At 33.7% G+C, this 10,710-nt stretch overlaps 1 protein-coding gene across 1 annotated transcript in view; it reads left to right on the forward strand.

Annotated features, from left to right (window-relative positions):
• Window positions 1-9,154, forward strand: part of CRAT (Carnitine O-Acetyl-Transferase) — a 21,185-nt gene extending 12,031 nt beyond the window's left edge. The window contains exons 7-12 of the mRNA XM_072521072.1: window positions 417-517; window positions 573-695; window positions 752-874; window positions 4,524-4,722; window positions 4,808-5,306; window positions 8,214-9,154. Coding sequence (XP_072377173.1) covers window positions 417-517; window positions 573-695; window positions 752-874; window positions 4,524-4,722; window positions 4,808-5,161 — 900 coding nt within the window. The 3' untranslated portion in view covers window positions 5,162-5,306; window positions 8,214-9,154. The remainder of the gene's footprint in view (window positions 1-416; window positions 518-572; window positions 696-751; window positions 875-4,523; window positions 4,723-4,807; window positions 5,307-8,213) is intronic.
• Window positions 9,155-10,710: the final 1,556 nt, after the last annotated feature.

The following is a 10,710-nucleotide window of genomic DNA, read 5'->3' on the forward strand; positions in this document are numbered from 1 at the left end:
TCAGAGTTCTCAAGTGATCTGTTTTTGGCATGGGTTTACACTTTATAGTCTTTAATGAAATAGGTTGAAGAGGGGAGAACTGTTTGTCTCAAGCTGGTCATTCAGAATTATATCTGTGTTTTTTAATTTGTTGATTTCCATAGATTCTAACAAAGATAGCTTAAGGCCTTTATTTTGAATGTGTAGATTTTAAATTCGTCATTAAAAGAATGATTATGATCTAGAAGGTGAAGTGCGTATGTAGAATCTGTTTTTCTATTATTGAAAGCCCTTTTATGTTCTGCTATTCGTTTATTAAAATTTCTACCTGTTTGACCAATGTAAGTTTTTGGGCAGTCGCCACATTTAAGTTTGTACACACCACTGTGTAAGTGTTTTTTATGTTGGCTCTTATTGTTTTTAATATATGGTTTTAGTTTGTAATTGGACAAGATGGTACCGTTGGTCTGACTTACGAGCACACTCCAAGTGAAGGTCAACCCATCGCCGTCATGACAGACTTTTTGATCGATTATATGTAAGTTAAAGAGAATTCTTCAGACTACGTTTTATTTAGAAATTCATTTTTACAGAAATAATAACCGTTCAAAAAATCTGCCCGATACAAAAATGGACACAACGCCTGCACAACTGAAGTTTAATGTCAATGATGGTCTACAACGACACATTCAACGGGCAAACGTCAATATCGATAAGTAATATTATTAAAATAAACTATTACAAGCAATTTCCCTTATTTTTATTATTTTAGACTGGCAGATAATTTGGATATGGATTCATTTCAGTTTTCGTTGTATGGAAAGGAGTTTGTGAAGTCGCAGAAGCTTAGTCCTGACAGTTTCATTCAAATTGCCATGCAGTATGCTTTTTATAGGTAAGCACATCATCCATTCCATGCTCTTCACTATTTTTGCATTTCTTATAGCGGTTTTCTTACTAGTCTAATTTAAAAATTCGTGAGCGACCTCTGTCAAACAAATTTAATCGTCAAATAATGCATCAAAAAAGCATCAGAAGTTAGCAATTCCAGCATACTTTGACCTGTAAACAAGAAACAAAACGAACACCAAACGAACAAATGGCGCGTTCCGCCAATAGAAAAATCTTTCTAAAAGTATTGAAACGTCGACAAAACGCCAAAATCATAAAAAAAACGGGTGTGGCAGTCCAGTGGGACTGCCGGTAGAAGTTATACTTCTATACACGCGTTCGCCGTTAAAAATTTATATAGGAGTCAATCTGCACAATCATTACATATGTAATGCTATAGGTAAGAGAGAACAGAAAGAGAAAAAGAATTAGTTATATAGGTATATGGTGCATCGTTTGCTGTATATAAACATTTGACCTGTAATAGGAGTATAGTAAATGAAGGATTGTCTCAATATTTTAATGAAAATATATATTTTTATTTTTATATATGTATAAAAGGAGTTTAATGCAAAAAAAAAATTTTACACATACTCTGCCGTAAAATTCATTGTTTATTTTGTTATTAATATAAAAATTACAATACAATAAATACACTGCAACATAATTCAATATAATAATACAATATAAATTAAAATGTAATATTCATAAGTATTTAAAACTGACAATATACATTAACTTACTTTACGAAGATAAAAATAAAAAAACCAACAACTCGGATTATGTTGTAAATTTTCATTTTAATTTAAAATTTATGTTTTTTGCGTATATTACATATATTTAATAAGATTAACGTGAAGTTTTTAAATATTTCAAAAATAAAAAAGGAAATTCATAATTGGGATTCGAACTCAAACCAACAGCGTATGAACCAAACACGTAAAGGATTTGCCAATTAGACATGACACTAATGGATTTCAAAATTGACAGTTCTCGGTAAAACAGTGATTATTTTAAAATACAAAAGCCTAAAATAATTATAAACGTTTAATTTTAAATAATACAAAACATATCACATAAATAATAATATTAATACATATTATATTATATATAATATTATATACATATATACAATATTATATATATAATATTAAATACAAAAGGAACATTTTTATTCTCGAGAGAGGAAGAGAGAGAAAAATATTTCTTCTGTCTCTCTCTTACTCATTATCTTACATATGTAATGGTTTCACAGATTCACTCTCATGCAAATTTCCAACGCCGACCGTGCGTATAGAAGTATAACTTCAAAAAGCGTAATAGAGGCGTAGAAAGCGAGGAGAAATAGTCAAAAGTGTCAATTTTGACGCTGTTTGCTTTTTTATAGTTTTTTTGTCGCATGGTGGGGTCATTTTTTGCTTTTTTGACACATGAAGATTTTCATTGCTTTTGGTGCGGTTAAAGGTTTTTAAAGCATAGAAAACATCAGAATCACACAAAAAACGTCATAAGGTAACCGTTTCTACACACTTTATATTAATTAAATTTCAAATTGCATCAATTTATTCTTCAGATTTCGTCACCAGAGATCTTCTTCTTAGGGTGCTTGTCAGTTCCGAACGTTGGCGATTCTGGCTATGATGTCTTTGTTGGTTGCTATACGAAATAGCTGTGTTGAGGTCTTTCTATACCAAGCTCTCAGGTTAGCAAACCAGGATACTCTTCTTCGTCCTAGGGCCCTTTTTCTTTCAATTTTACCTTGAAAAATGCATTGGAGTAGCTCATATCTGGCTTGATTTCTCATTATATGTCAAAAGTATTGCAGCTTACGGCCCTTTACTATATTGACCAAATTCGCGGTTGTGTTTATTTTTCGTAGTACTTCTTCATTGGTCATTAACGATTTCCGTTTCTCTGTAGTTACCTTTCTTCAGGTGTTGTTCTTTTATTTCTCTCACTGTTTCTTGTATGATGGTCAGATATTCCTCTATAGTTCCTGCTTTTCTGCATTTTAGCACCTTTGTATTGAGGTTTTCACTCACATTCAGTCGAACACTGGACTCTTTCAGTTTTCAACATCATACTTCTTCATCGACTTAGTTGTAACCTTCTTCATTATGACTTTGAAATTACCTACAACTGGTTCATGATCAGAATTTATATCTGCCCCCGGGTATTTTTTTGACAGATGTACAATACCTCTTATTTGCTAGCATGTAATCAATCTGATTTCTTACAATCCTTTCCACAGAATACTGTGGAGATTTCCAAGTGTACAATTTCCTTGGGTGTAGCTTAAATCAGGTGTTCATTAGTAATAATTGATTTGCTTCCGCAAAATTCTCACCGATCGTTTCGGTTTCCTAGTCCAAATAGTCCAACTGCAGATGATGTTTCGCTGGCCCCAACTTTGGCGTTGAAGTCACCCATGACAATTGTTAGGTCTTGCTTTTTCAACCTTTTCACGACTTGATTAATGCTATAGTATAGTTCTTCTACCTCTTCTTCTGTTTCGTTGTAGGTGCATACACTTGAATTATATTGATGTCGATTGATCTTGCTTTCAGTTGTATGAGCATCACTCTTGCTGAGATTAGGATGAAGTTGTCAACAGATTTGGCCACGTCTTTTGTGAATATAATGCCGACACCTAATTCATGTTTGCCGTTTATCTGTTCCAGAATAGTAACCGCGGTGTTCCCCGATATTTGCGGGTTCCTGAACCTGGCCAACACATTTCGCTTACTCGCATAATATTTAATTTCATGTGTGCTATTTCTTGTATTGCATTATGGATTTTACTTTCATGTGCCATGGTTTTCACGTTCCATGTGCCTATTCTGATGTCTTCTTTGCATTTTATTCTTTTTGTTATACTTGTAACTGCTCTTCCCGAAGATCCGATTTGAGGTGCTTACCCCAGAATTGAATTTCGCTTCTAGCATAGCCATTTGATTCTACTAGAACTTATCCAATCCGGATCTTTAATGAGGTGTCTTGTCCCAATCTTTCTTCCACATCTCTATGCCGTTGGCCGCTTCTACAGTTCTTCCGCCTTTGAAGCCAGTTTCCCATCTCCAGGACAAAGGGGTGCCCTACCGTTTACTAGCTCCTCCACCCGAAGCTGTTGGCCAGTAAACGGGGGGTTTACTTATACCGGCAATCGCTCGGTGGAATTTTTGCCATATCTGGCTACTCTCACTTAGTTTAGCCTGCAGTTGCCCGGGGTGTGGCACGTGGAGCCGTAAGTGGGAGTTAGTTGTTGTGTGAGGACCAGTTATCAAGAACCATCTCCCGTCTATGACGCTCGATGTGGTCGTTCCGATAAAAGGTGCTACCTCTATAACGCAACTCTACACCCCCACCAGAGATCAACAGCATCAAAATAATGATCTAAGTAAATAGGTTTAGATCAATTAAGAAGGTTATTGCTAAAAGTGTATTATCAGTTACAGGTATTTCTAAAAATAGGTATCTAATTGTTACATAAACGTTGGCGATTCACTGGTATCACCTTAGAAATAGAATATGGTGGTAAATAAGATCGAATTAGGTCTAAAGTAAGCCTGCGACTTATTGAGTAGAGTGAAGTCCGTACATTTTATCTCTAGGAATTTGTAAATATTTATTAAAATTAATATCTAATTGTTTAGAATCCACAAGACTCCAGGAGCACAATACGAATCAGCAGCGACTAGAAAATACATCCATGGCAGAACAGAAACGATCAGGTCCTGTTCCATAGAGTCCATCGCATTCGCTAAAGCCATGTTGGACAGCAGTAAGTCTTTGAACGAGAAAGTAGCCGCCCTAAAAGATGCCGTTTCCTCGCACAAGAAGTATTCTATAGAAGTAAGCATATTAACCGTTATTAACAAACGTAGAAACATAATTAGGTTAACCTACCAAGCAAATAGATTTCTTATTAATATTTTAGGCAGTGAACGGTTTTGGCATCGATCGTCACCTTCTGGGTCTGAAACTGATAGCTCTCGAAAATGGCATCGAACTACCAGAAATCTACAAAGACAAAGCGTACATTCTCAGCAGTCGAATGCGCCTTTCCACCAGCCAAGTAGCCACCAAATGCGACGGCTTTATGTGTTACGCGCCCCTGACAGACGACGGATATGGGTGCTGCTACAATCCCAGACCGGACGACATTAATTTCGGCCTTTCAGCCTTCACAAACAACAAAGAAACGTCGGCTAGAAGATATAGAGAGGCTCTAACTGAAAGCTTACAGGATATGCACCATCTTTTAGCCAAAACTCAAAAAGCCAAATTGTAGTGGAACTTGCTTGTTCAGAAAGAAATATTTCGAGTACTATATTGGCTATGTGTATAACAGTGGTAAAGAAATCTTTCGAACACGTTCGATGCTTTTCAACTCAGATATAATATTGTATATGCTCGTGGGCGCCAATCGCTAATAGGTATATGTAGACTTCGGCAAATATGCAAATAAAAATGTAGAAAAATATGCGCATAAATATGCACGTGTTTACCCGAAAATATGCAAATATTTTACAAAATATGCATACAAATAAATAAAAAAAATCGTAAAATAGTAACAATTTTATTTAAAAAAAAAAGTGTACATAACTAAATATTTCCTACTATTCATTAAGATTTACATTTATTTTAAGTAACTACATCATTTTTAAATATGAATAAACTTATTTAGAATTATGGTAACAATAAATGACCAAGTGGTGTTCAAAATTTTCTAACAAAAACTTGTGGCTTCTGTCTGAGTACATATATTTATATATGGAAGAACTTCGTTCAACATCAACTGATGTAACGGGAGCATTTTTCAAACTAACCAAAACATTTGGTTCTAAATTAATTGTTTCCGAAATATTTCCAGCTAGAACACTGACTACTTCAGAAAGAATATGGTAACCTTTATTTTTTTCCATAGTAGCTTCAAATTTTTTTAAAATATCTTTTCCAATATTACCTCTAACGTTCCGACAACATGACGCAAATTCTTTTATTAATGCTGTACTTTCGAACAATGACAGTTTTGGTGATTCTAACTGAGTAATTGTTTTTTAAACAAAACTAAAATTTGATTTTATAAATGAAAGTTATTGTTGAAGCAAGTTACTCTGAAAAGTTTGTTTAGAATCCAAAAGAGATTGGGAACTTTCATCTGTTAATGTATCAATTATGTTCTTTATTTTAACAAAATGATCTGCATAAAAATTAGCTGCTTCTAACCATGTTCCCCATCGCGTTAAAATAGGTTGTGGTGGAAGAGGAATGTTAGGTAGCATTTCTTTATAAAGTTGAATTCTTATAGGAGATTTAAGAAATACTTTTTTGACACTGGATATCATGGTATTTACAAGAGGAAACTTTTTTCGTATTTCCTCTGCAACTCTGTGTAATCCATGCGCTACACAAGTAACATGTATTAAATCTGGGAAAAATATTTTTAAATTTTGTCCTGCTTTCACCATATAAGGAGCAGCATCCGATAAAATAAGCAGTAATTTATTAGAAGGAATAGTTGTCGGAAGAAAAAAAGTTGCTAATGTTTCTTGTATAAAACGCGAAATTGTTAAAGCATTTGTTTTCTCAAGTTGCTGGCATGAAATAAGATGAGATTTTGGTAAGGTATCTTCTTTAAGAACACCAATCAATAAATGAGCAATATACTTTCCTGAGGAATCAGTGGTTTCGTCTACAGATATGTAAAAATAATTATCTGCAATTTCTTCCTTAATATTAATTAACACCGACTTGTATAGCCCGTTCACATTATTTCTTCTTAGAGACCGATCACTTGGAACATTAAGTTTGCAATATTTTTTTAGAAACGATCTAAAATTTACATTTGCTAATTTTGAAAGCGGTATGTTTGCAGACACTAATGCGCGACACAAGTCTTCATTAAAAGTTTCTTGCTCATCTAATTTTTTTGAAGTAGATTGGAAACATTTAGCCATTGAAGTTTGATGTTTTCCTCCTATTTTTCCTTTTTTTTGCAATGTGTGAAGCAGTTCTCACATGTTGGTCTATCTGAAATTTCTTCTCACATGCTATCTATAAATAAAAATAAAAACCTTTATTTTAACCCAACCTTTAAAATATAAAAATATACAAGGTGTTTTTGGTTAATCAAATAACTGGTTTGGAAAAAAAAACACTCGCTAAGTGTTTTAAATGCAGTATTAATCCACAAATTAGTTTTTGTTACTAACCATTAGTACATCATATAACTTATTTTAAAATTCAACAAAAGTTTTTTTTTTGTTAATTCAATTACAATAAAAATAATTGTGTTTTAGAATAGCTGACTTCATAAAAAAAAGTAAAGGTGAAAAATTTTTCTAAATACACGCCATTGTATTGTACCATGGACAATTTTTTCTCACTAAAGGAAGCTATTTTTCATTTAAAAACAACCTACGAGTACTAAATTTCAAGTAAATACGTTTATTGGTTTTAAAGTTATTGTTGTTATTAACTAAAAGAATTTAATTTTTTTTAATTTTAACACCCTGTATCTCGAAAAGTAAATAAGTTTCACCCCTCATTAACTATATCGTTTTGTTCAATTTTTCGAGAAGTATCTACAGTCAAACGTTGTAAGTGTCATTTGGAAACACCCTGTATGTATGAAATATTAGATATTTAATAGAAAATATTAGATACTTACAATTTTGCCACAGACTGAACAATAGATTTTTCCCATATCCATAGACAGCTCTTTATAAGGTTTAATCCAAGTTGAAGCACTGGTTGTTTTAGGCATTATAAAATCACAATCTTCTTTTTTGTTACGCACAACGAGTGTTTACGCTTTGAATATCAAAACAAAAATGATTTACAAATCTGAGCATCAAATTAGAAATGTTTAGGTACCTAATTCAATAAACTGGGAGATTTTGGAAAATTCCTAAATTAGGAACAAAACTATTAGCCGTTTACCTGCTGTTAAGATACAATAAATTGTAGATAGATTTGGGGATAAGATCATAAAATGCAAATGAGCGAACCCTTAGCGATTATCCAATAACTGAATGCCTCAGTGACCGAGACTTTCTAAGAATGTTGAGGGCTACTTAAATTGATCTTCTTTGAAATTGTAAATGTTTTGTACCTGTAGAGATTACGTACTTAGATCATTTCTTGATTAAAATGACTACAAAATTTTATACAAGAATTGAAATAAATTGGTATGTTTAAAAATTTTCAAATACAGTATAAAATCTGAACTTTTATGCACTTTATGCAAACTTTTATACAAATATGCCAAAATATGAAATATTTGCATAAAATATGCACAATATGCAAAATATGCAATATGCATATTTGCCGAAGTCTAGGTATATGTGTTGACGGCTGCGATTGGTGTACACATAGAGAACGTGTTAACGTCAGTAAAAGTCTATTAAAAGTGCCTTCAAATGATCTGTCTTTTCAATTTTAAGAGGGGTTTGATTCAAGGCTTTTACTAAGAGAATTGAGTGTACATGTTATTTAAGAGAAGTCTACAAAACCTATACAGCACTTACTAAGTGGTATCATCTGTACTAATGATCAGACAAAGACTGTAGATTATGGTTTTCCAGTCAAAATTATTTAGTTTTAGGGATCATATGTTAAAGTTCTTCCTAACTATGTAAAAGAAGTCATAATGGCCTTAGTGTTCACTTTTTGCTGCAGACTTCGCTGTGATCGATTATCCTCACTATATGAGATTGTGACACACCAGAACATACCGAAATATCGTCAATGTCAAGCTTTTATCTGTATACAGTTTGTTGGTTTCCATCATAATTAGCAAGTTATATTTGTGCAAGAAGCGGTTTTTCAATGAAAAAATGTTTTTTCATGTTAAATATTTAGGTCCTAAAATGCATGACTTGTCATTTTTGGAAAGAGTGTAAGCTCAATACTGCACTTCACGTTTGATATCTAAATGTTATGCGATTATCACCACTTTGAGTTCATTACAAGGACTGCCGACTGCGTACAGTTCAGAAAAATCAGTTTTGTTTAAACTCATTTTCGTATAAACATTACTTTAATTGACGTGATGTAATAAGCTTGACCTTGAGGACGGCCTGGTATGAAAGAATATAGACGCATATACAGGAACAGTTCAAATGGGCGATTTGGTTACGGTTATTATACTTCAAAACACTCCTTAAGAGGGCGACTGCATAAACTCAAACCGTGGCCGTCGGCTTAAAACTATCATGAAAGATATAGTTAGGGGGAAGTGGGAAAGGAGTACGAACGGAGCTATTTATTTAACTTTTTTATTTTTAATATATTAAATTGTTAAAGTTTTAATTTTAAAACTTAAAAAGGTATGATGGTTGTTCGGGATCATCATATGGGAGGTATGCTGATCTCCTTCATAACTTCACCTCTATGACCTTTATCTTTACTGTCGTTCAGTCTGAGAGGAACAGAGATCACAACCAGTCTTCTGTGTTAAGGTCTTGATTTTGCCACTTTAGACGGATCATGATGGTTTCTTCATCAAACTTTTTCTCGGGGACGCGAATAAAGACCATGGGCATATTATTTGGATCAATTATATTTAAGTTTGCTCCCTCCCACGTCTTTACCACTTCAGTCGTCCATTTTTTTGTATACTCGTTAACACAGTTCACCCACAGGGTCCCTTCGCTAAACGATGTTTTATGGAAGTGCAAAAGTTCATTTTGGCCTCAGATAGGAGCCTCATTAACTGCGATATTAGGATTTAGTTGCGTATCAGGATGGTGTCTTGTGCTACCACCATTCTGAATACTTTTGTCGCAGTGCTTTATGGCCTAGTCTGTTCGTTAGAGCCCCTTCGTTTCTTAGCAACTCTTTTATGAGGGGGGTGATGGTATCCCAAAGTCTCTTTTTATCCTCGGGTGTTGCAGATTTGGTTTCCTTGGGATTTGCTATGGTCCATGTCCCAGCAGCCATTTTTGCCTTTTTTCTCATCTTCCTTATTATTTTTTTAATTTAAAAATCCGAAATTATACTTCACAATTTCGAATTTTCAAATTGTAAAAAATAATTCTTTGGTGTATGTGCTACAATTAGACCAGTGGTCACATATGGATGTGAAACGTGGACCCTCTCAACCACTGATGAAAATCAACTGAGAATATTTGAGCGCAAAATACTAAGGAAGATATTTGGACCAACCCAATGCAGCGATGGTTCGTGGAGAATTAAAATGAATCACGAGCTGGATGAACTAATGCAGTGCGCAGATATTGTCAGATTTGTAAAGTCACAAAGACTAAACTGGCTTGGTCACCTAGAAAGAATGCCAGATAATCGAGCTGTAAAAGTAGTCCAGAGATGGAAGCCCCAAGGAAACAGAACAAGAGGAAGGCCCCGTAAAAGATGGATAGACGACGTAGAGAGGGATCTTAAAACCATGAACATCAGGCAGTGGCGAAGGAAAGTATCCGACAGGGCAGAATGGAAGAACATTGTTAAGCAGGCCAAGACTCACAAAGGGTTGTAGCGCCATTAGAAGAAGAAGAAGAAGAAGGTGTATGTGCTAAAAAGCAATTCTAGCTTACTAACAAGATCAGGAATTGTTTTTTGATCGAAACACTTTACAATTTTTTGAGCTTTCTCTCCCGGTGATTGACTTTTAATTAATTTTATTTATAGTTTAGAAGAAGAGAGTTTTAATTATATTATTTGTAGATTTGTACATATTTAAATTTAAAATTTGAATCATAATATTTTTTTCTAAAAAGATTCATTGATTAAAAGTTAAAATAATATTTTATTTTCTCCAACAAATTTTATAAAACGCAAAAATTTAATGCTATTCTACGACCACGTGGCATCTACATA

This window comes from Diabrotica undecimpunctata, chromosome 1 (genome assembly GCF_040954645.1).
Source record: "Diabrotica undecimpunctata isolate CICGRU chromosome 1, icDiaUnde3, whole genome shotgun sequence".
Classification (NCBI taxonomy): domain Eukaryota; kingdom Metazoa; phylum Arthropoda; class Insecta; order Coleoptera; family Chrysomelidae; genus Diabrotica; species Diabrotica undecimpunctata.